Raw genomic sequence first — 26,587 nt, 5'->3', positions numbered from 1 at the left:
CAAAAACAATTTAAGTTAAAGAGAAAAACATGTAGAATCTTTTAAAAGTAACACAAATAACAAATTCCTTACTGTGGGCTCATATGGAATTCATTATCGAAATCCATCCTCATCCGGGTACCAGCAGGTGACGTAACAACCCATTCGCATTCCGTATCATGGACTGGAGGATTCGGATAGTTCGGTGATGTGATCTCTACGTTCGGCCTGTCTTCAGTCAAGAATAAATACCCACCACATCCCACCGAAAGCTCGGTGTAATGCATCTCAAAATCCTGAAAGTGTTTATTCAATAAATAAGTCAAAGAGAACACATAAGTAGAAAGTCAATAAACTATACCTCAGTTAATTGCTCTCCTCTATAAAGTTTTGAACTCTTTTGTACCAAAGACTTTCTAGCGAAAATGAGGGTTTTCAGAGGTGCCATGTAAGAGTAAGAGGGCAGGATGTCGCAAAGTGGATGGGATCGCCGACTTCTCCACAAAAGCAATACTCATCTTCTGATAAATGGAAACGGTGAAGAGAAGAAAGAAATGGACCATGTCCTGTGACAAATAGGATTTTTTTACGAGTCTAGGATAGTGACTCGTAAAAAAACTGTTTGATTACTTTACTGTTTACTTAACTTTACTGTTTTGATTATTTTATAAATAGAAAGGTCAATGTTTCCGTAGTCCCAAAGATTTTTGCCCTTTTCTTATAAATATTTATTGGTGTCTTTGGTATAAGAATCAGCTTCTGAAAAGATAGGTGACCATTTTTTAATATAAAAAAAGGGGAAAAAAGTGAATGTATTCTGAAGAAACATTTTCTATTAAATTAATGTATCTAACATATAAGCTGATATGCAGGTAAGTCAAATTTTAGCTCACAGCAAACATTCCTGGAAGATGAGATATCTTGCTGTTGGCGATAGATGCATTGCTGATCAATTTAATCAGATTTTGTACACAATTTTACTAAGAAAAAAATAGATTTAGTACCGGAGCAAAATCTCGAATTCATATTTAGTACCCTAAATATTTCTCCAAATTTATACATCCCTTATGTACATACAAATTTATGCCATATTTCCCGACCAACTATCACAAGATTTCTGCTGTTAATTTCAAGTTAAATTGCCTCGAATCATTTAGACGTTTTGCCGAATTCAATGAAGTAATAAATAATTTTTACCGAACCGACATGAAAGACTGCGAGTTTTACTGTTTAGGACAAGGCTTCTGAAAACTGTAGATCTTATCTCCAACTGGGGCTGCCTAGAGCATTACATTGAATCCCAAGAGAACTATAGTGCTTTTTACATTTTATATTTTCATGTCAACTTTTAGGAAATTTGCAGACTAGCTCAAGATTTCTGAAATTTTACATTTTAATTTGAAAGTGAGGCTGTTTGAGCAAATCCGGTAGTTCTTTTAAGCAACTTACTTTTTTTGATGAGTCAAATTTTATTATTAGTATCCTATAAATTTCTTTTTGTTGATATTTTCTTAAATCTGCCTTATTTCAGTTTTGTACTTCCAAAGAGCTTTTCGACAAACGACAGGCTAAGAAAATCTTTTTCTGTGTCTACAAGAAGTTGTAAGAGAAAAAGGCTGAATAAAACAAGAACATAACAAGCTTGGAAATATTTCTAATCATCTAAATTTGTCTAAAAATTCGAGAAGAATTCTAAGAAATGATCTGAAATTCTTTGAAACAACTCAGGGCGTTTATCTACGTACTTTCATGTTTTTATAATTATCTTATTACATTTCTACACATTAATTTTTCTTTTCATGTTTGTAATGATGGAAGTTTGTAATCAAATTAACACTAATTTCTTGAAGTATATTTTTGAAAATTTGTGCAAATATGACTTCCAAATAACAATACAATGTTTTAATATTTTCTGAATTTAATTATAGATCAATAGACAAATTTTAATAGAATTTTGACTCTGTATCAGTGGCCCTATTTGGCTCTGAGTTTAAAATAAATTAAAAATAAGATACCTCAACATTTACCATGAGGTTTTATGAAATATATTAAAGAAAAAAAAATGGAATGGTTTCAAAATAAAAATAAATTTAAAACCGCATCTTTATTATTGTACTAAAAAGTAGATGATTTTTTTTAATCAAAAAAGTAAAGACCAGAACTCAGTATGGAAAACAGCTTGAAATCACTTCTCTCAGGAAATATTCCACAATGCATATAAAAGAGAAAAACATTTCTGAACTTTAAGCAAGGCATTTTCAGAATAATAGGGTCACACTTGTTTCAAAGTAAAATTATGAACGTTAGGGTAAAGTTAAAAAGTCGTTTTATTAAGACTTTCCATCCGCTTTGTGTTTTTAAGATTTTTTTTTTCCCTTTTTCATTTTCAGTTTTAAATTTAAAAATTTTCAAAATATCTCCTTTGAAGGTAACATGGACAACGTTGGTAATTCAGCCACTTTTATATTTTTTTAAGTTTTACTTCATATAAACAGAAAAGGAACCGATGAAAAGGTCCCAATTTAGTAATTTTTATGAGCATAATTTATTCATTTCTATTTAGATTATTTGAATGCCTGTAAAAAGACCTATAATACCCTCCCCCTTTCAAATATCAGTTTCAAATTATCCTGATTGTAATCCACTTTAATCTTCTTCCCCTGACATACTGATTTGAATGCTAAGAAATATGATACGGCTACGCAAATAAATATTGAAAGAATATAATTGCATTTGAATTATTATAAATTTTGGCGTACAAGTATATAAAAAAGAAATTGGATTCTTTTCTCTGAAAAAAATACAACTCTTGAAAATATAGATTCAAAGCCTCTTATTTTTGTCTAAAGATTAGAATATCCGGTCTTATTATCGGGTTATTACAGTACACTTTTTAATCTAAAGAACAACATGAGTGGCTTAGTAAAGAAAAAAAAAGGAAGACAAGGAAGAAGAAAAAGGAAAGAAAAGATACGAAGAAATGCAACGTATTGAACATAGGAAGACAATATAAAGCAGAATAAATAAAACTGATATAAAAACAGAATAAATAAATAAAATAATCATGTGATCATACTGGAACGCCATTTGCTATGGTACTGATCACAACTTGCACGTGAAGTTCGTTAGAACTGGTCTCCAAATTTGCAGGAAGAGATGACCCACAGTATTTTCCATTACCCAGGTAAGGAGATGAACTCGAGCCACCATTCTTTATCTACATGGGAAGAAAATATGGATTTTAATTAAACAACTGTCATATTTAGTGTACTCAAATTAACGTACCCAATTATGAAATTCAAATCTAGAGATGATGATTCGATTTGTTTGATAAGGAAAGTTTTTATAAAAGGCTTATTTCCGCTGGACAAAAATTAATATCAGTTTTTACGTGAAATGTTAAAGAGCGTGAAATGTTCTGCTAAAATTATGATAGTTTCTGCTAAGGCGGGCTCGATTTATTTGATAAGGAAAGATTATAAATGACTCATTTCTGTCAAAGAAATATAAACACTACTTTTAGCTAAATGTTTCACATGTGTATAGACAGAATGCCAAATAGAAAGATTAATCGCCGATACTTCGCTGAAATAGAGGACGATTGTGGTTCCAAACAATTGTGGTTCCAAACATTAATTTACTTTTAGCTTGAGACATTTTTAAATAATTGGAAAAAATGTAGAAAAATCGAATTAAAACTTTGTGTACATATTTGAATGAATAAAAGGTTGTTGTTACAAAGTCTTTTTCCGATTGTAAAAATTATTATAATTTGCCATATAATTATTTCAATGTATTTTAAAAGACGTTTATAAAATTTTAATAAAACAATTATTTAAGAAAATTTCAATATTAACATTCTTGTTTAACAAGAAGTATATCAGAGTGGAATTCCATGTCCCGTCTACACTTCACACAGCATCTGTTATCCTAATTTCGAATATATTACTTTAATTGACGTTGCAAACTCTCTATCCTTTATCTAATCCCAAAACTGACAATGAACAATAATTGCCAATTTCTATTTGTGAAACTACGGAACACATTGAAATATTTCCTTGATTGGCGACATTTTGATAACCATCGAATATGAAATCACTATTTCTACATTAGTTGCGCTATCTGTAATAAATAAAACTGTAATAAATAAACTGTTATCTAATCCCAAAACTGAAAATGAACAATAATTGCCGATTTCTATTTGTGAAACTACGGAATGCATTGAAATATTTCCTTAATTGGCGACATTTTGATAACCATCGAATATGAAATCACTATTTCTACATTAGTTGCGCTATCTGTAATAAATAAAACTGTAATAAATAAACTGTTATCTAATCCCAAAACTGAAAATGAACAATAATTGCCGATTTCTATTTGTGAAACTACGGAATGCATTGAAATATTTCCTTAATTGGCGACATTTTGATAACCATCGAATATGAAATCACTATTTCTACATTAGTTGCGCTATCTGTAATAAATAAAACTAAAATAAAACTGTAATAAATAAACTGTAACTAAAATAAATTTAAGAGCCCGATTATTCTATGGTAAAAGGTGCATAATACTATATTCAATAATAATAATATTTTTAAATCAAAAAAGAATTTTATGACCATCTCATATATTCAGGAAAATTATTAAAAATATTTTATTCTATCATAAGTAATTAAGTAGTTAACTATTATTACATTAACTATATAGAATTGATCAGGTTTAAATATTTGCGGAGGAATCCCTTCCCTCTTACCCCACCAAAAAATTATTGAAGTTTCGTTGTAGAAAGAAACAAAGACATCGCAATCATATTTTAGTTTCTACTGTAGTAAAAATATTTTCTGCAGTCTGTGAGAAGACAATAAAAACCTAAAACTGAAGACACAGTCTAATAAAAATAGGAAAATTCTGATTTATTTACTTTCTCATTGCCTGAAATTCAACACGCGATGGTACCCAACAGAGTGAAACAGAATTGAGTATTGGGCCAGAAAGTGGAATATATGTTGATTATGACCTGGTAACCTACGTTTATTAAATCTGCATGGTCTCAACACTTTGACCCAAGGATTGCAGAGTAGTGACTAGTTCCAATTGATCAGTGCTTATGTAATGGATTTCTCCTAAGTCAGAAGGAGAAATCAGAATTTGATCATTTAGAACAAATTCTGATTCTGAACTGAATTCTGAACAATATCAGAATTTGTTAAGTTAGTTCGCATGCAAATCCGATTCCTTACAAAAGATTTTGTGCTCGATTTGAAATAAATTATGTTATTGACTCAGTCATTATTACCTCACATAAGCAAAACAATTTAGCTTTCTCCAAAATAAATACCATAAAAGATAATTCTACTTACCATAATGTAATTTGTGCTACAGATAGAATCTGAAGGTACGTTGAATCTGTCAAAGGATAATTGAATAGTACGTCGCGATCTCACAGTAATAACGTATTCACAATTGACAGAGGTAAAAAGACCCATCTCTGTGAATTCTGAATGAATGAATTCACTCTTCAGAACACCGGTAGGACCAACAAGGCGCGAACCACATTCTGTGAAAATAAAATGTTTTATTCATGAGAAATACAAGTAAAAGTAAATTGATATCCTAAAATTAAAACTAAAGAGAAATATTTAAAAAAAAATTAATTAAGGTGACGATCTGTAAAAGTAACGTTTAATTGAAGAAGTAATTCGCAAAAGTTGTTAATAATTCATTGAAACTAAATAATGGTTGAAAAAATAATTTAAAAAGACCGAGTTTGCAGGATAGATTCATTTTGATATTTCCAAAGGGTTTTTGAACGACCGATCTATGATGTAGAATGTTATATCTCTAAAAAAGAATAAAGCATAAATGTGTACGTATTTATATGTGCATTGGTGCAATACATGATATCCTTAGAATTAAAGCTGCCAAATTTGGCACAATTATATTTGGATGGCTGGAATTCTCCACTTTCTTGAGAATTAGCCATTTATTTTATGCAAATTAACGATTATTTCGAAATTATGATTAGAATTTTAACTATCAAAAAAGTAAGTAAGAAAATAACGTTTTATAGCAATAATTATCTGGAATATCAGTGCATAAAACTTTTCACATCGTATAAAATTAAAATCTTTCCTATTAATGACATTCCTTTAATTGAAGTGTAATTTTTTTCTGAAATTTGGTAATTTAAAATTTTTTGTGACATTAGATTTAGTTATTGCATTAAAATTTAAGTCATATTCATTTTTTTTTTCAAATTTTTAAATCACGGGAATTTTTTTCCAGTGTAGGAAGTTAATGTAAAAGAATTCTATTTAATATCGGCGTAGTTTTCTTGAGGAATAAGAAATTAAATCTACAGTGCTTTGAAAATTTAAAGAAAACCCAAAAGATCCAAACAACAATATATTTTTTCAGTGCTACTAAAATACCATGGGATTCGACTCCATGAGAAGGTTCATTTATACAATAAGGTGAACGAATGGAAGGATGTCTAAATTTCTCGGCTTTAATACCTATCGCAAATTCATGTTTATAATACTTTGTTGAAGGAATTGTGAACACCAAGTTATGCATATTAGATTTATAAATAATTATAATTAATAATTGAAATTAATTAATAAACAGCGAAACATCTGATCTCCAGACATAAATTAGTAACTAAGAAATGCTTTTTACTGTGGAAGTGAAGATATAATTAAATATATATTGGTTACCTCCATTTAGCATCAATTAGCAATGATACAAATAAATTGTTCAAGAGAAGTTAGATAACTTCTTTGATTTTTTTTTTGTCTACAACAAACCTTTAATCAAAATGGTTGCTGTTTCAATAATGGATTCTACTACTTTCTTATCAATACTTAATGTTGCTAGCTCTATTGCAGCACCAACTGAAACGTCCCCTACACTCTCTTTCTTTTCTACTTCATCATGGCCTAATATACTCTAAAGATAGACTATTTAGAATTAACCTGAATCAAAATGGCTACTGCTTTTACAAAGGCTTCATTTATATCTCTGCCAGTAGTACCAAGATTGTTCGCTCTATGCAGCAACAAATGAACAAGCTATTACTTATTATTTGATCTCTATTCCCTCTTAACCTACTCTACTATACAGATAAATTATTTAGAATCAGATATTAAATATTTTAATCAAAATGGCCGCTACTTCCTCAAGAGCTTCTTCTACATCTCGTCAAGTAGTATCAAGATTTTTCTCTCTATTGCAACGTCAAATGAACTAACTACTACTTATTTTTCCCCTCTATTCCATCTTGACCTAATCTATAATGCAGATAGACTGTGTAAAATCAAATATTAAACACCTTAATCAAAAATGGTCGCTGCTTTCATAACGGTTTCATCTATGTCTCTACCAGTGGTGATTCGAAGTGAGCAGTGGACTGTACTTTTGCTTAAACTTCTTTATTTACACTATATACACTCCCTTTGCGATGAGTAGTTCATATAATACATGGCTGATTGCGGTTGGCTTTGTTAAGCCTTACAAACTGAAGTTGTTTACAGCTTCTGTGGGGGCTGGGTAGCCGCTGCGGGTCAACGTTCTAATAAACCCCTGAAAGACTCGACCGGAAGGGCGGGTAAAGGGGTTGCCGTAATTTTTAGATTGCCAAGTTTGGCGTTAAGCGACATTCGCGTGAACAACCAGTAATAACAATGTTGTCAGCACTATCGCAACTCTTCTTCATCTTAAGCCAATTAATCTGTAAACAGACTATTTTGAATCAAGTGACGAATCAAAAACACTTACTTGACATTGCGACTGAATGGAAACCTTTGAAGCTCGCGTGATCATCCGTTTTGAAATTCAGCTTCATGAGATTCGTGGGGCTGACGATAGTCACGTTGTTCAGTCTTCCGCAAAGAATTGAATGTAAATGCCACATGTTCATGTTAGGATCATTCACTAAAACAGAATAATTCGTAATAAAAGTAAAGTAAGCCTTCGGTAGTAAAAAAAAAAAAAAACTTCTTCATAATGTGCATCTGCTGAAATGAATAGAAATATGCACCAGCATACAGAATTACAAAAAAAAAAAAAAAAAAAAAAATGACTAAGGCAGGTGACTACACTAAAAAGGAGATTTTTGCTAAATTTTGATTTTTTTTAAAAAATTTAGTATTCTTAATGTTTGAACCAAAATATTCTTATTTCATATTCTTAATGTTTGAAACGAAATATTCTTATTTCATATTCTTAATGTTTGAAACGAAATATTCTTATTTCATATTCTTAATGTTTGAAACGAAATATTCTTATTTCATATTCTTAATATTTGAAACGAAATATTCTTATTTCATATTCTTAATGTTTGAAACGAAATATTCTTATCTCATATTCTTAATGTTTGAAACGAATTATTCTTAATGCTTAAAACGAAATATTCTTAAACTAAATATTCTTATTCTTTGAAACGAAATAATTTTATTTCATATTCTTAATGTTTGAAACGAATTATTATTAATGTTTGAAACAAAATATTCTTATTGTTTGGAACGAAATATTCTTATTTAATATTCTCAATGTTTGTTACGAAAAATCTCAAATTAAAATCTGATGCATATTTTTTATCTAAATTAAGTATAATAATTTCTTAGAATGTTCTACAGTTTCTGAACTAGAGAATAAGTAATATATTAATTTAGAAATATTTTGTAGTTGTCTTAGTGCTTAATGGCATGTATCAACTTCGAATTTTGGAAAAAAACCTGCAACTTCATATGTAGCGTCTGTTTTAAGCAGCATCTTACAAATGAAACTAGATTGAATGATGGCATTTAAAAATAACATGATAAATAAAATCTTTAAAAAATACTCTAACATAAAATAGTGTCATTAATTGATTGTTCAAATTTTTGGCACAGAATTTATAATTAAAGTGACTCTTTTATAATTAAAGTGACTCTATTCATATTTACGTAGAACCCGTCTGATTGATGCACTGGATTGAATTTGGTTCATGCCATATAAAAAAAAGTTTAAATTTTAATAACTAGATTTTGCTTTTCATACAATATAGCAAGGCTGTTATGTAAATTAGAATCGCCAGTTGTGGTGGAATGAATATCACTATGATTCGTGCAGTGGAAGTAAGACGACACTAGGGATGACGAATATTTTCAGAGCGGTTATTACGTAACCAATATCAAAAAGTCACAAATACAAGTGATCAATACTTTTCAAAGAGGGGTGTGATTCAAATCCTTCATACGATCTTACTGATGATATTTCGATTACAAGTTTTGGATCACGATAGAAACTAACAATCGATACGATATCACTGAAATTTGCCGGAGCGGTGACGATACGATCTGTCCAATGGAAGCTCTCGAAAGAAATCTGTGATTGGATGAAAAGTGAACGGACCGGTTATTGGAATTATCGTATCGTATCATTGAATTGCATATCACTGAAATTTATCGCAGCGGTGATTTCACCGGAAAGTGCGAGGCTTCACTGGAAAGTGCGAAGTCACCGATATTCGTATTTGATGATGCACTATTCCATACAGATCATTTTTTATTGCTCGTGGCATGATTGACTTTGATTACATGTACTCTGTTTACTGCTGGCGCCATCTATTGGTAGAATATAGGACTAAAGTAAACATTTTAAAGAAATGACATATATTTTTAACTCATCTTTTCCAGAAAACTGTTCACTCTAACAAATAAATTAAATAAATAGCTTTGAGAAAAAAAATTTAAGAAGTAAGCTGAAACAGATAAATTAATTCAATCACACGTTAATTAAATTAGTAAATTAAGTATTAATTACAATTAATAAATTTTAGATTTAATATTAAGTAATAATTTTTAATTAATAATATGATTGAAATAACAGATATTTGGAACGCATATTTAAAAATAACAATAGCAATATTATTTGTTATTCAAAAAATCTTGGATTATGCATCTCTAGACGACACATGTTTTCGGGAACACTTTGTCACAAACGATGAAATTTCACACAAAACACGAAGACAAGACAAGATATTCACGAGCGCACACCTTAACAGAACCGCATCACATGTCCTTATTTTCAATCGCAATGAACTATGGGATGTGTATATTATCAGGTACCGCCATCTTTTATCCAAAAGAGAAGATAAAATAATACAACTGCTAAACAGTAAATTAAATGCCAGTAGATTTAAAAGTGCCAGTAGTCAGTGCCGTGAAATCATTCTTCACCATGTTTTCAGTAAAGAAAGATCAAGAATTACCGTTCACGTTGTTTTATCAGAATGACAGTAATAATTAGCTGTACTATGGGGATATCGATTCTTTAAAGATTGGCGAAAAGGACCTATGTCAAAAAATGGATTGCAAAGGATGGTCGCTAAATATGAGACTGAGTTGATGATACTGGTAGGAAAGGCGAACTTTTATGGAGATGGAATTGAAACGAAAGTGTGGTTGAAAGATCAAGTGATTCCCAATATCCTTCGACAAGTGCTCGAACGATGTCACGTGATTTGCATTTTCTTTAATCTATGGTGCGAAAAGTTCTGCTATCCATTTTAAACTGGCATCCTTTAATGCACATTTTCAAAATCCGTAGCAAAGCATTGATTGTGCTTACTGATGTCTGGCCAAATGAGGCAAAGACAGTTTATGGCCTTGGAACATTTTATTATCAGGTGAGGCGCATATTGTTCTACACAGAGCAGTAAATACTCAGAACTGTCGTATATGGCATCCGCATGTCCTAAAAATGAGCATGAACATCATCTCCAATGATGATTGATTAACGTATCAAGTGGTTTTATGGCCTATTTCTGTCTTTGCTCTTTTTTCTTTGATGTGAACATTCGTTAGGAGCCTTAAAGATGTTCCATTAAGGGTTCTCGTTCCTACGAACTTCTATGACAACGAATCATTCCTACTTTATAATAAAGTGAATGTTTAGTGTTTATGTCTTCATGTAAGATGATGTAACCCAAGCGAAGGATCTACTTCATGTCCACTTTGGAGATAATTAAGAATATTGGGACATTTTTTTGATTTCCTGGCCTCCTCTTTCTTCAGATTTGAATCCTGTGATTCTGGTTGTGTGAAGATTGTGTGTATGAAAAAATATACAGAAACCACTTGTATTGAAAGCAAAAATAATACGCCATGCTGCTGCAATACGATCTTCGTAAATGGAATGAACATCGAACAAATAATGTAATCAAATAAAGTTTTGCATTTCAAATTTATGTTTTTCATTTTTTATAAGTCCACAATTCTACTAGTGGCTGAAATTTGCACTATTAATTTTTATTAATAGTGCAAATTAATTTTAATTAATTTAAATTTTTCGTTTCTCCATGTTCACATAACATATATGCCAAGTTTCAACAAAATACGTCAACGAAATTTATATATAATTCTGAGTGGAATCACTTTAATTATTACTACCTTGTATTTACAAATAACAATACTATTGTATGAGAAAATTTACGAGATTTCTTTAATCTATACCAACACCATTTTCCACAGTGTGTTCCTATTACTTGAAAAATATCATGTACGGAAATGACCCTACCAAAGGAAAAATAAGAATTTAAGGACAATCTAACAATTTTCCATTGTTTTATTTGCTTGTAATCCCCTTCATTTCATTTAAATATTTATCCTCAATTTTATTTCATTAAGAAAAACTGTGCTGGTAATTTTAAAGAGGGTACTTAGTTATAGAATCAAAATCATATGAAGCCACGCCTGCAATGATCATCATTTAATTGATTCCAGCATCATTTTCTCGCGGATTTTTTTGTCTTACTGCAAATTACTGATTATCAAGTCACTTTTATTTTCCTTGACTGAAGTATATTATTTTTAACTATACATATTGAGATATTTACTTGCACTCGCGCTTCTGTGTTGGTATTGTGCTTGTCTGTGTTTGGCTTTTTGACCCTCGTAAAGTGTTTTAGTTTTACTCATATATGATTTTGAATTTTGTAATTCTGTATTCTCAACTGTTACTTTCTTGTGTTCTGTGTGTGTTTTTGGTCCATGTATTCCATAAATGGAGTCATCTCCGTAGTGTGCTTTTTGTAAATCAAATAAAGAAATAATTTTAATTTTAATTGTATATTGTTTATTTATGCTAATAATAAATAATAATGCGCATTTCTGTATTCCTGCTTTGCAAATCAGATTAGTAGGCTTAGGATTTTGAAATTTGATCTAAATAAAGCTTAGAAAATAGAAAGGTTCTACGATTTTTTTTTATTTTATGAATTAAATTGCAATTTTATGCAATTTTATTTTATGAATTAAATTTTAAATTTATATAAACTTTAACGTAAAGCAAATATAATCATGGACATCCTGAGAATTCATGGTAATCAATCAATTCATAAAATTCATTCATTTCAGATATTGGTAATCATTCATTCATTCATTTCAGATATTGGTAATCATTCAGCTCATGAAATTCATGGTCATCAATAATTCATTTAATGAAATTCGTAGTGATCAATCATTCATTTCAGTTATGATAATCATTCATGTAATTCATGGGAATCAATCATTCATTCAGTTATGGTAATCAATTATTCATTCATTTATAGTAATCATTCGATTCATGAAATTCATGGTAATCAATCCATTCATGAAATTCTTGGTAATCAATCGATTCATGGAATTCATGATAATCAATTATTCATTTCATTTATGGTAATTCATTCAGTTCATTATCGAGGGGAAGAGGAATGATGATAATTTTGCTGCAAACTTACTATAGAAAACCCGAAGGCTATCAAATTGGCAAGCGGGGGCCCAATCCTGCATCTCTAGGTCTGTAACATTCAGTTCTACGTGTTGGTAATATGGAGCGCGCAGGATATAGGTGCAGTCTATATCTTCAGGATAATTCGCAGGATAATTGGGTGAATTCACGGTAATGCTATCTGTTGTATTCAACTGCACCTCCTCCCAGCATGGTTCTGCAAGGGGAAAAAGTATGGAATAACACTAAATTTTTCACTCCACAAAATAAATCTGTATTATCATTATCGTTAACATGTTTGGATCGATACAAATTCGTTTCTACGTTATGATATTCACCTTCTGTTGTTTCAGGCAAATTCACAATGATTCCGGATTCGGTTGTGGCTGTCCATTTCAAATGGAATCTTCCTAAATGGTGATAGAAATAAGGCACGTATTTAATATAAATTACGTTTCCTGTGGATATGATGGGTTCCGGGACTTGGAAACCACAAAATGAACCTAATGATGGGGCTTGGTCATCCATGCCATCAAAAATCTGAAAAAATATTGTAACTAGATATTAATAAAGCTCATACATGGAAAAAGTTTGTTCATCATTAAAATCTTGATTGGATATATTAAATTCCCCTTTTTGTTCCATTGTACTTCATTTGTTCATTTCAAAGACATGATTTTATATAGAACACCCATTGTTTCTGTTAATATATTGTAAGTTAAAGCATTTTGCCACAAATGATAGAAGACTGTTGATGGAATAATATAAAAAGAAATAATCTAAAATTGAGCTTGTTGTAATGCATGGAAACTTTTGCTTTATAGTGCCTAGCTTATCACTGAGGGAATTTAGGAGAAGAGCATAACAGTTGTTCAGTATAGAAATTTGAAATAATAAGGAATATTTCATGCTATGAAAAGAAATAACATGACATTGAGCCAGTTGTAATGCAAAGGAATTTTTACTTTGTAATCACTACCTTGTCACTAAGGAAATTTCGGAGGAGAGCATTATCATAATTGTTCAAGTATAGAAATATGAAATAAAGGAAATAATACGAAAAGGAATAATTAAAAATATTTCATACTATGAAAAGAAATAATATGAAATTGAGCCGGTTGTAATGCAAAGGAATTTTTACTTTGTAGTCACTACCTTGTCACTAAGGAAATTTCGGAGGGGAGCATTATCATAATTGTTCAAGTATAGAAATATGAAATAAAGGAAATAATATGAAAAGAAATAATTAAAAATATTTCATACTATGAAAAGAAATAATATGAAATTGAGCCGGTTGTAATGCAAAGGAACTTTTACTTTGTAGTCACTGTCTTATCACTAAGGAAATTTCGGAGGGGAGCATTATCATAATTGTTCAAGTATAGAAATATGAAATCAAAAGGAATGATATGAAAAGAAATAAAATGAAATTGAACTAGTTGTAGTGCATGGGAACTTTTACTTAAGAATCATTTATAGTCATTATGATTAATAGAATTTGAGGGGACAGCATTATCACAATTGTTCAAATCTAATGACGTGACATCTTGATATATTCACATTCTAATGAATATACTGCTTTGATAATATCCATTTATTCAATATCAGTTATCTCGATAATTGAGCATTATCTTTTGATACTCGAATATAATAATGGTTTAGTTAAAAATACTATGGTTTAATAATATATTACGTTTGTAAAACGGACTAAAAAGTATAAACTCATTCTCCCTGTAAATAATTTTTGAAATTCATGATTCCAAATTTTCAGGAAAATTCGTATGCGATAAGAAAAGTTATTTCATCATTTTTAGTCCGTTTATAAACTTAGTACATTTAATTCTCTTTAAATTTAAATAATTATGTTCTGCTCTTTAGTCTTTTGTGTGAAATTTTGCAGACGATTTTAAATTGACTTTCCGACGAGCTACATTATAAAATTTGTATCGAACAGACTAGAATACGAATTAATATTTTCCATGTCATCCAGTTCTGAGCTATGTTTAAAGTTTTAAATCTTTAAGTCATTGGGAAGTTGTATATTAGTTGATTAATTTAAAATCGTTTGCAAGATTTGTACTAAAACAAACAGACAAGAAGAAGAGTTAATAAAAAATTTTAAAAATCTAAAAATATAATATTTTAGTTTCATACTGCATAATTTTAAATTCTTTAATAATGTAACAAATATAATCAAGTGTTTAATCGTTTTATTTTCTTCTATTGTTGAATGCCAAGGGGATTATGTTTAATTTCTTTGCAGTTAACATGAAAAAAAAAATAAAATTACTATATGCCAAATTTGATCCGGAAAATAATGACCTGGACAGTTAAATTTGTAATTAAATTTTATTCCATTAGAACAGTTTACATGTTTCATAGAGCAGATGTATGGTTATTAAACTGACATGACTATAATGCCAGACAGTTTGATGCTTAAATTTTTCAAAGAAACATTATTATCGAAATATTATATAAATTATGTGTGAGATAAATCTGAAGCAAACGCCACCGATATACCAGACGAGCTATCCATTTTCAGCTGTTCGCTAACGATGGCTATTAACATTAAATACATTGAAAATATAGCTGGCTAGAAGTTTGGACAGGAAGTAGAGGCAATAGTGTCGCTCTCGTCCTCTGACTGCGGCTTTCATTTACCAGGTTTATTATAAAATAATCATCGGGTTGCATATAAACAGCAAGAAAATAATTATTCTAATTAATTATATTTGTTCTCGTCACTATTACCCTTATAATAATTTGAATTATAAGTTTTTTCATCTAGCTCTGTAATGTCATAGTTTTAAACTAATCTCTTAAACCATTTAAAGCAACTACGCTGAAATGAATTCACAGTTATCAAATATATGTTTCTTAGTGCGCATTTTCTCTCATGTTTATTATTTCAAGTTATTTGCCATCACGCTTTTCTTTCTGACAATAATCTTGAGTACGAAAGTTAAAATTAAATATTTTTGTCGAATTAATTCCTACTTGAATCTGGGAGACGCAGTTTTCATCAGGCGAGATGGTTGTCAGAGCCAGTTCTGTGAATCGCACATTAATGTGCATGCCGAAAGGAACGTACACTGTCCATTTGTACTCTTCCTTACCATGGTGATAGTCTGGGTATCCAGGAGATGCAATCTCTCCTTCCGTACCGTTCAAAACAACCTCGCCCTCTGAAAGAATTAAAAAAAAAAATGTATACACTGACTACAGTTTCTAGAATTATTATGTTTACTAATATATACTATGGAAGTGAGAATGTTTAATTAATTAAAAAATAAAACAAAGGCATGGAGGTTTTTTTTTCGCTTTATTTTTCGACAAAATAGGATAAATATTACTTTTACATCTTCTTAAAATTTAAAAAAAAAGCGAAAGACAAATTATCTTTTCAATGACATCAATTTTGCTGTTGTACAATAACTGTTGTAACATCACATCAATTTTCCAACTGTAAGAGTAAAAATAAAATGTGCACACTAACTACATTCCTTAGAACTATCAAGCTTATTAATATATTCTTTGAAAATAAGAATTTTTAATTAAGTAATTAAAAAATAAAGCGAAATTCGCGCAGGGGGGGGGGAGTTCGACAAAATAGGTCAAAAATTATTTTTACATTTTCGTAAAATTAAAAAATATATATATTTCTTTCTTATGACATCAATTTTCTTGTTATATAGATTTTTTCCTACTTTCAAATGATCTCAAATATATTTTTCAGCATATTTTATAGAAATATGCTTCATCATTAAACTCCATTCTGTTGTTTGTTTGTTTCTTATGGCACTTGCCACCGACAAGCCCGCTGTTACGAAGACAACGATTTAAGCCTGAGGGGGACGTCTCTTATTTTTTATAGCAGCGCCAACTAGGGCCAAGAGTACGACTTTGCTACTCACGCATCACTCATTCGCTTGCACAACCCCTTTTTACAGGAGGGCACATTCACACATCTCACAGATAGAACAACAGAAAAACAACCATGCCCAAACCGGGACTCGAACCCGGGACGCCCAGATCACGGGGAAGACGCGCTACCCCTATGCCAGGACGCCGGCAAACTCCATTCTATTTCATTGTTGCTGCTAATATTTCATGCTGATTTTTTTTCTATTATTGAAGAAGATATTATAAATTGACTACTCCGACCAGCTCTGGGACACACGGAAAAAACACTGAATGACCTGATCGCCTTGACAGATACACTGGCGGGAACTATGGCTGAGACCTAAGAGCCATCACCGGCCACGGTACAAACGGTAGAACCCTCCTTTGCTTGGGAAGTATGTCCCGTGATCTACAGGAGGTAGCCAACTCCCATCGTTTCTGTACACACCAGGGTGACGGAAACCAACCACCATACTGAAAGCCTCTCATCCTCTTTTCTGAGGTGACCCCCCCCTCCCCGTAGGAATTTCTGACGACACTATAAAGATCAGGTTTTGTTTCATATATCGAAAATGTCTCGATATAAGGCATGCTTATCATGAAATTCTTGAAATTTTGTAGTGCACACAATTTTACATAGGCATAGGAATTAATCAATGGTACAATATTTGTACAGGGCAACAATTATTAAAAAAACTCTGATTATCTTTTCTATGTTCAGTTGTATAAATATAAAGACAGACAAAATAATGAAATACATAACACAACGAGAAGAACAGTTTAAGGTTTTCTAAATAGTATATTTTTATCAAAATTTGATATTTAAAAATATTCTGTTGAGGAAGTTACACATGTCAAGTTAAGAAAGTTACACAAAAAGTCATAGTTAAGGTCACGTTACACAAAAGTCAAGTTAATGTCAAGTTACACAAAAGTCAAGTTAAGGTCAAGTTACACAAAAGTCAAGTTAAGGTCAAGTTGCACAAACGTCAAGTTAAGGCCAAGTTGCACAAAAGTCAAGTTAAGGTCAAGTTACACAAAAGTCAAGTTAAGGTCAAGTTACACAAAAGTCAAGTTAAGGTCAAATTACAAAATTTGTATCAACCATCTGGTCAATCTACGTTTCGCCAAAGGCGGCTGGTTAATTAATAATTAAGTCATCCGTACTTACTCAATTCAAAGTGAGCCAGAAATCCCCTTTGTGTATCCACATCATCCGATCTGAATTTTATCCAAAGCTTAGGAGCATCTGTTAGGTTGCTGGGAAGGCTGTTGCCGCAGTATCTACCAATGAATCTTCCAGATTCACTGTTTTCTCGAATTTCTACATAGTCTTTATTGCAGTGCTCACTATCTTCCAAATTAAATGTCCTGTTAAAAGAGTGATCCGTTGTCGTAATTGCTAATGCACATGGTTCTACAAAATAATGAGGAAGAATAGCCTTCCTTCTCCAAGAGCTAATCTGATTCTGGCAATCTTTTTATATGAAAGGTCAAGAACTCTAAATATATAATAACTAGCTCACTGATTTATTTTTTTAAAGACTACGGGGATTCTCTCGCCAGCCAGGATGTTGTTCAATACTGTACGCGATGTTCGTCAGTTCCAGTTAGCAAGTTTTTAAACTCCACTGGCTATTCATTCAATGTCGGAAGCATAATCTTTCCATGAAGAAAACATATTTTCTGATCTGCCTACTTCCCATTCAAAACTCAAATTCCCACAATAAGAAAATTATTTGCTTGTACCTCTAATATCTAAATATTAAATCAATTTTCCCCATTTTGCAACGAACTTAGCAATTTCACAATTCAAAATTGCCAGATTCTCACGCTGTCTTTTTTCACATTTTTTCTTCATTTGATACTTCTGGACACCCCATTATTATTTTTAATAAAATGCAGGGTTAATACCTGTATTGCTTAGATATTCAAACCATGACTTATCAAGAGACTAAAATGTCCGTCACTCGAGAAAGGTAAACAAACCGGAAAGTTATTCGTTAATATTGCCACAAACGGTGTGTCTAAAAGTAGAATTAACAAATAAAATTGTTTTAAACTCAGTTGATGTTAATTAAAGCTTTTCTTTTTCTTTTTTTGCCCCATTTCGAAGTCAAATGCAATATAAATACTTACTACAACATAATAATAATTTTCATTAAATATTTCAAAAAATACTGGCAAAATAAACTTCAAATTTCATGGGTCAGGTGACTCGATATTTACCAAAAAAAAACGCAATGTTTCTATATAATAGATAGAAATCTCTCGCCTCAAATAATTATCACAGGAACAAATATCTAGTTTTGATCGGGGACTTCCCAGACATCAGCACAATCACTATATGGACTAGAAGTAGGGTTCAAGATAAACTTATTGCACTGGTGACTTGCAAAATGATCATTACTCCAAGTCTTCTTCACAGGTTCAATTTCTCAGATAACTCCCTTGTGCATCAAATGTAACGAAGACAACGCATTTCCCACATCCTTGTTAAAATGTTCAAAATGTACAATCTATAGAGAAGTGCTCTGAAAAAAAAACTCAATATCGGGCAGCCGAATATTTCTTTTGCCTTTCTTTTGTCTCAAGCTCCCGCAAGCAAACATCGTCTAAACATCTATATTCAAGATCACCTTGATATCCATTAACTGTAACTTTTTCCTCCTGTGGGATAACAGCCTTTGTCGCTATATCCCTCATTGTTTATATTCAAGTTCAAGATAGAAATCTCTTCTTTGTAATTTCTCTACGGAAGAAAAACCTTCAACTAAGTTTTTCAGTCAGATCACTGTCAGTTTTACTTCATTTGATTGATTATGAAGTTTAGATACGTAATCAACGATCACTCCTTTATTTAACCCATGTATTGAAAAAAAAAGTATTTCATTATACATTCTTTATGGGAAACTAATGAATGGGATATCTTACTGGTCCTCGCACTCTCTAGTACAGGTGGTGTCCTCTCCAGCATAAAATTGTGGACCTTGACAAAAAACCGTAGGAGCCACAATTACTCATATTTTTGTCCCACTCATGACAGCTCCGCGGTTTTCATTATGGTTAAGAACTTGTGTACTATATGATACTGACAAACAATAATTACGAAATGCTGATCGTTGACTTAAATCTAGCATTTTTACAGAATCTATTAAGTTATCTTTGGATATTAACCATTGGTATGAGATTAATATATAATTGACAAGAAAACTAATATTATTTTGGTCGATGGATCCTTATCCTTATGATTTCAACTACAATTGAAATCATAAGGATCAGATATCAAATTTTCCTTAATTAAGTCAATCTGTTTTTGAGTTATTGTTTTTGAGTAATCTGAAAGACGGTCAATAGATTTGGTTCACCATTTGAGAAGAATCTAGACTTTGGATGCTAAAACTGCAAATCAAATTCATTTATCTAAATAGTTACGTTTTTGAATTATCATGTTTATATGCATTGAAAGGCACAGACTGACAGACAATTGACCTTTAAACGGATTTAGTTTAAAAATGCTACGGATCCATTTTTTTCAAGGGCTAACTTGTGTACCGAATTTTATATATATAATTTTTTTATATTAATTTTAATTTTAAGATTTTTAAGTTTTATACTTAATTTTATATATGTGTTGACTTACAATCAGACAGCTTAAAATCCATATTTTAAATTCTATCCGCCTATTTTAAGTATTTTAATTATCATATTCACAGGCAGCCATCATTCCAAAAAAGGTGTCTTTCGAACGCGGAAAGGTCTAAAATATGGAGATTCGTCAAAATCTTGCGTTCGATTTGTTTTTGTTCTTACTTTTCTATAAATCTCAGCATGGTTCTTGAAGACAGCACATTTATTAGACATAGAAAACGAAAAGAAAAGAACACAGGTATTGATAATTACGCACACAGCATCATGTTATGCAAATCGCAGGAGGAGTGGCGCCGGAACGAAGCAGAAGCGTCATCACACAGATATTCCTACGCGTGAAAAATAGTTCGCTCGCTTCATCCCACAGTTTTGATGATCATTTTTCTTTCCCTTTATATATTCCATATATGAGAAAGTGAAAACACCTCTGGAGAAGTTTCCAAGTTAGGATTTTTCTAACCACCAATTTCTACACTTTTCATTGTATTAGAAAGATAATGATGTTTATAAATCATCACCTACCGCCTTTCGATTTCTATTTTCAGAAGTTATGACAAAAAACCTTGAGATAGCCTTCAAGACTCAACAACTGGAAACCATTCTGTCCGCATTATTTCTGTACCCATCCAGGTAGCGAGAATCAACAATCATCCTCAAATCTGAAGCCCCCCCCTCAGTGGAAGAGACAGGTCGTAAAATAAATAAATAAATAATATAAAGTAGAATAATGAACATAATTAGTTTTTTTTCTCTTGAAGATATACTTCTGGAAAGAATAGTATGCAATTAGAATTTTACATTCTAAAAGCAAGATATGCTTTTTTAAAATTCTGCATGCTTAAAGAATTTTTTTATTTTATCATTCCAATACACAACGCCTTGAAAGAGAGGTATTGCAATTGTTAAAAAACATCTACATCCAGATTTTAGTGAATATCTACATTTTTATGCTTCGTGTATCTGGAAAAAGGCCAGGTTTAAAATGATTGATTCTAAACATGATGATTGAAGAAAGCAGCATCCTAGAAGGATAAAAAATTTCCTTGCTGTCTTAACATCAGCATTCTAGAACTCTGATCTATTTTGGACAAAAACTGTGAATTAAAAATTCATCTGCTTATCCTTCAGTGTTCAATTGACCATAAAAATTACAAAGGCCATCAGACATGTAGATGGAATTTGCCATAAGATCTTTAAATCAGAATATAAAACAGTCAAATTTCAAATCAAGACTATCATCGAGTTGACAATTGGTCTGTCTAACCGTGAACGCGGTAGCTCAAAAGAGCAACAAACTAGAGAGAATAATTTCAATTTATAAAATTTTTTTGAAAATTATAAATCAGTGCCAAATTTTGCACTAATACGAGTCAAAAAGGAAACATACTCTTTGAAAATAGAAAATTCCATTCATAATACAAATTGAACACTTACACCAATCGCATATCCTAAGAGCAGAAAGTCCCCTTTTCAATATGAATATACTCCTTATAATAACTCTACTCCTTATATACTCCTTATTAGGGTAGCAAATATTATATACTCCTTATTAGGGTAGCAAATATTATATACTCCTTATTAGGGTAGCAAATATTATATACTCCTCATTAGGGTAGCAAATATTATATACTCCTCATTAGGGTAGCAAATATTATATACTCCTTATTGGGGTAGCAAATATTATATACTCCTTATTGGGGTAGCAAATATTATATACTCCTTATTAGGGTAGCAAATATTATATACTCCTTATTAGTGTAGCAAATATTATATACTCCTCATTAGGGTAGCAAATATTATATACTCCTCATTAGGGTAGCAAATATTATATACTCCTTATTAGGGTAGCAAATATTATATACTCCTTATTAGGGTAACAAATATTATATACTCCTTATTAGGGTAAATATACTCCTTATTAGGATAGCAAAATAGATAATTCTCTTCATAATATAAATTGAGCCTCCACACCAGTCCAACCTAACAAAATGGGTATAAAGCTTCTTTTCCACTATGCTTATTATTCTATGCACTTGTTTAATATTGTCGAAATATATAAAAATGTAATTCATAATAAAATTAAACACACCCACCACTCGCATACTCACCCACTCGGGTGGAAAGTCTCCACCTTATTATATGCATTGCTCGACAAGTTTATGAAGGAAGTGTGTATGTGTATGAAGAAGTGTATATAACAAGTATATGAATAAAATGTGTATGTGTATGAAGTGTATGTAACAAATCTATGAAGGAAGTCTGCATGAAGAAGTGTATGTAACAAGTGAACAAGTGTATGAAGAAGAGTGTGAAGTGCATGTAACAAGTGTATGAAGAAAGTGTATGCTGTAACAAGTGTATACAGAAATCGAGAAGAACACATTCCCTTTATTTCTTTTCCCACACCAAAAGCAGTTAAAAAAAGTGAAGAAGCTGAATACGTGCCGATTTGGAGAACAAAAAACAGAAATTATGAAATGCAATAAAAGGGAAGGAACAAAGATGTAAAAGAATGCATTTAACTCACTCAAATGCCAGATGTGCTCGGTTTCCAACAGCAGCTTCGACCGTCCAGACGCATTCAGTATCCATATCGTAGTTGTTTGGATAGCCAGGAGTGCCAAATGTTCCCTCCGGAGATTTAAAAGAACCTCCACAATCTGAAAATGTAATATATATGTAATGATATTTTAAACTCTTAATTTAAACCAAATTAATCTCCAAAGCTTTATCTTAATTTAGCCCATAGTAATTTCATTCTCTTATTTCCTTATGCAATTCCACTTTCTGTTTGATTAATTCAACTGAAGCTGTGTAAAAATTACTGCGCAATCGCTTCTACGTATCAAATGAAAGTGATCCCTTCGGTGCCCCTGTCAAAGGTCACCACGTGTATTGAATTCGCGAGTGGCCGGAAATCCCTTGTTATATAAGACTAGTGATCATTTGTTTCGTTCCTTCTTTACTTCTGCTTTTGTGCCGCACTGCGTCTTCTTGTTAATAATCATGCCTGCCTCCCGAGAGAGAATAAAACGAAATTAAAAATACAAAGTCTCTTCACTGCTTCGAACTGCATTCTGCTTCAACCAAAATAATTTTACATACATACAAAGAGTATTGTTTGTGTTTTAAATAACCTAGATTTTTTTTCTGATTTTTATGATATTTGGCAAACATGCTCTTTAACCTTTAAAAGGCCATTTTTTATAGTCATGGTACATTAAAATATTTTTAGAATTGAAATTAGCTTAAGAAAAGTGATTCATTTAGCTTATTAGATAAATTAAATTTAGTGACAAATCAAGACACACCATTTTGTGCGAGATAAGGAAATTAAACATTTAAGTTTCTGTCATATTGAAAAATTTGTCAAAACTTACTCTAAACTACATAACTTCATAAAAATATAGATGAATTTGGTGGGAAGTAAACTTCCCATGGCCCAAGAAAAGGTTAAGGCAAGAAGTAGTTATTGCCATCTTTTCAAAGTGCAAAAATCAAACAAAATTTTTTAAAAAAATTCTTTTTGTAATGCTGGAAGGTCCTTTTCATCTAAGTTAATATTTCATGAATATAATTTCAGGCAAAACTAAGGATTGGTAATCACTTTTTAGACCCTAACTTCTAAGATATTGCAGATATTGAAAAACTTTAAATACAAAAGTTGTTTGCTTTGATAAAAGGCGCCAATTTGGCTAATTTGATTTATTTTTCTGTCTTCGTATTAAGGAAGTTATAGCGAAATGAAAATTTCAACCTCCACCATTTCCACCCCTTTGAGCTAGAGGGTGCATTTCATCCGAGGTTTTTAAATTTCTAACAACATATTCCCAGACGATTAAAAGCCAAATGAAATTACTGCAGTTATCTTGTTCATACGATAACATGGAAAAATACGCATATTATATATTTCTATGTTATGTTATACGCATTTTATATATTTCTATGTTATGTTATACGCATTTTATATATTTCTATGTTATGTTATAAGCGTATTATACATTTCAATGTTATGTTATACGCATATTATATATTTCAATGTTATGTTATACGCATATTATATATTTCTTAAAATTGCGTCATGAGAACCTTTGCAATAGGTAGTCTTCCTGTTGGAATCTACCTAAAAAAATAAAGAAAAACAAGATGCTGGTGGTGCAATATCTTTCGAAAATATTATTTCATACAAATGATTTTGATTCACAAAAAGATTCTTTTTTTTATTATTGTAAAAATAAAAAATTACTTTAATGATACTAATTTTATTTCTATCCATTTTCCCCTTTGATTTGTACATTTTTTTAAATTATTTGATACACAATCTATAACAATGTTTTTGTTATGATGAAAGTCAAATTAATTTAATGGTTCCATCAAACCGTTCAGACTTATACTCTCACGAAAGTACTGATAAAAATGTGCCTTTTTAGTCATTTGGATTTTAAATTGCTTTTTTATTTCCTATTTCATGCTCTACAGGTCAGACCGCTTGATTTACAGCTATCAAACTAAGCACATAAATACCTTGTAGGATTGGAAATTCACCTTTTGGTATGATGTTTTTGAAATCATAATTAAAATTTTAATTAAATAAAATTTAACCGGAAATTTGGTGGTTTTCCATGATAACTTCGGAAAATATTGTCGCGTAAAAATAAATTTTACTTCATTTCAAAATTTTTAAAAAAAATTTCCTTTTAATGATACCATTTTTATAACTATGCAAATGTTTCCTGAATTCTTAAAAGTATTTTCTAGCTTAATTTCAAACAATAAATTACATAATTGCACAACCAGCAAGTTCGAACTGTTTTCATTGTTCTATCAAATATTTAATCACGTGATTTTTTTTAAAGATGAGAAGACTAGCACTTTTACATTTTTAATAGCGCCATGGTGTCATCGGAAATTTTCCATTTCATAAATTCAAATGCACAGTGAATAAAACATGGGTAAGAGAATTAAAATAACACAGTGCTAATGACATATAATTTGTGAGAATTACTGACATGGAGTTATATCTAAATGATTTAATTGAAATGAAATATAACCAATATTTTCAACTCATCAGCTGGTCGTAAAAGGCGACTAGTGTAATATATTCCGTGTTATATATTCTATCCAATATATTGTTCTTTTTTTCAAGGTTCCGCAAGTAAATTTTGCAAAACACTTTATATGCAGTAGGTTTCTAAAGTATATGAAATGAGATGAATGTACTCACGAGTCGAGGCTGGTCCGTACGTCGCTCTGAAGACGCCAGTAGTCAAAAACACGTGCATCATACTGCCCCTGGAGAGAATAGGAGGTGGTGTGCGGGTACCACAAATCTGTTGATTCAGTGGTGAATCAGGTTGGTCCCCGTCGTATATGAACAAACTTCCGAATTCACAATTCTGACCCATTTCAGGTATGTACAGGTGGGTTATTATCAAATTCACCCTCTCACCTGTAGGAAAAATTAATGCTTGTGTCAGTCATTCATAAATTATAATATCATTTAGACCTGTAACAATGAAACGTCTTTTCTCTGCATAAAATGACAAATCTCTAAGCGTATGTTTAGAGATCATCCAAGTATAAATTTTGACATTTATTTAATGACTTAGCTGATATTTTACTCATTAAATTATACCACTCAGGATTTATTTCTCTAATACATTTTGAAGATTATATATTATTACAAATATCTTTTTCATAAATACTTCTTTATAATATGCAGCAATTGTCATTTATGGGCCAAATTTCCCTACCGTTATGCTAAAAGTTCAAAAATGGGGGAAGCCTAACAATAGAAATATAATATTAAGCTTCCACAGTAATTTTTAAATATCTTTTATTGCATTTTATTTGTAATTTTAGTTAAACTTCTTCACGTGCATTCAGTCGTACATTTGTTGCTTCACACAACATAAAATGCAATGCGTTATGTCTTTTACAGTATTTTTCCTACTGATAAAATAAATTTTCTTCGATTTAGAAATTTGCTTTTGGATGATGATTCAACTGAACATCCTGTTATGCTTTTGATCATCGTTGTCTTGTTTATTTTTTCCTTCAACAGTAAAGAAATTTAATCTAATTTTAAATGCTGACATTCGTGTAGGTTTTTAACATAAAAAAGCAGAATATAAACTTAAATAATTTGATCCACAGAAGCTTACGACTTTTTTTTAGGTTCTTTTAAACCGATAGGATGGGAAAGAAACATATGGAAAATTTGTGTTGAAATGCCTTCTATAATGTGAACGAGGAAATTAAATACAGTACACTCACGATTATCCGCGGAATTGGGTGGCGCGGC

At 31.1% G+C, this 26,587-nt stretch overlaps 1 protein-coding gene across 2 annotated transcripts in view; it reads right to left on the bottom strand.

Annotated features, from left to right (window-relative positions):
• Positions 1 to 26,587, bottom strand: part of LOC129975650 (cubilin-like) — a 176,167-nt gene that overhangs the window by 61,113 nt on the left and 88,467 nt on the right. For both annotated transcript variants that reach the window (XM_056088750.1, XM_056088751.1), the window contains exons 36-45: positions 25,508 to 25,732; positions 22,811 to 22,943; positions 17,804 to 18,003; positions 15,727 to 15,914; positions 13,068 to 13,269; positions 12,740 to 12,946; positions 7,756 to 7,911; positions 5,340 to 5,536; positions 3,056 to 3,196; positions 73 to 275 (exon numbers count right to left, since the gene is read on the bottom strand). In XM_056088750.1, coding sequence (XP_055944725.1) covers positions 73 to 275; positions 3,056 to 3,196; positions 5,340 to 5,536; positions 7,756 to 7,911; positions 12,740 to 12,946; positions 13,068 to 13,269; positions 15,727 to 15,914; positions 17,804 to 18,003; positions 22,811 to 22,943; positions 25,508 to 25,732 — 1,852 coding nt within the window. The remainder of the gene's footprint in view (positions 1 to 72; positions 276 to 3,055; positions 3,197 to 5,339; positions 5,537 to 7,755; positions 7,912 to 12,739; positions 12,947 to 13,067; positions 13,270 to 15,726; positions 15,915 to 17,803; positions 18,004 to 22,810; positions 22,944 to 25,507; positions 25,733 to 26,587) is intronic.

Source organism: Argiope bruennichi, chromosome 7, assembly GCF_947563725.1.
Source record: "Argiope bruennichi chromosome 7, qqArgBrue1.1, whole genome shotgun sequence".
Classification (NCBI taxonomy): domain Eukaryota; kingdom Metazoa; phylum Arthropoda; class Arachnida; order Araneae; family Araneidae; genus Argiope; species Argiope bruennichi.
Note: the sequence above shows the minus strand (reverse complement) of the source record. Positions and strands in the feature narration are given on the sequence as shown.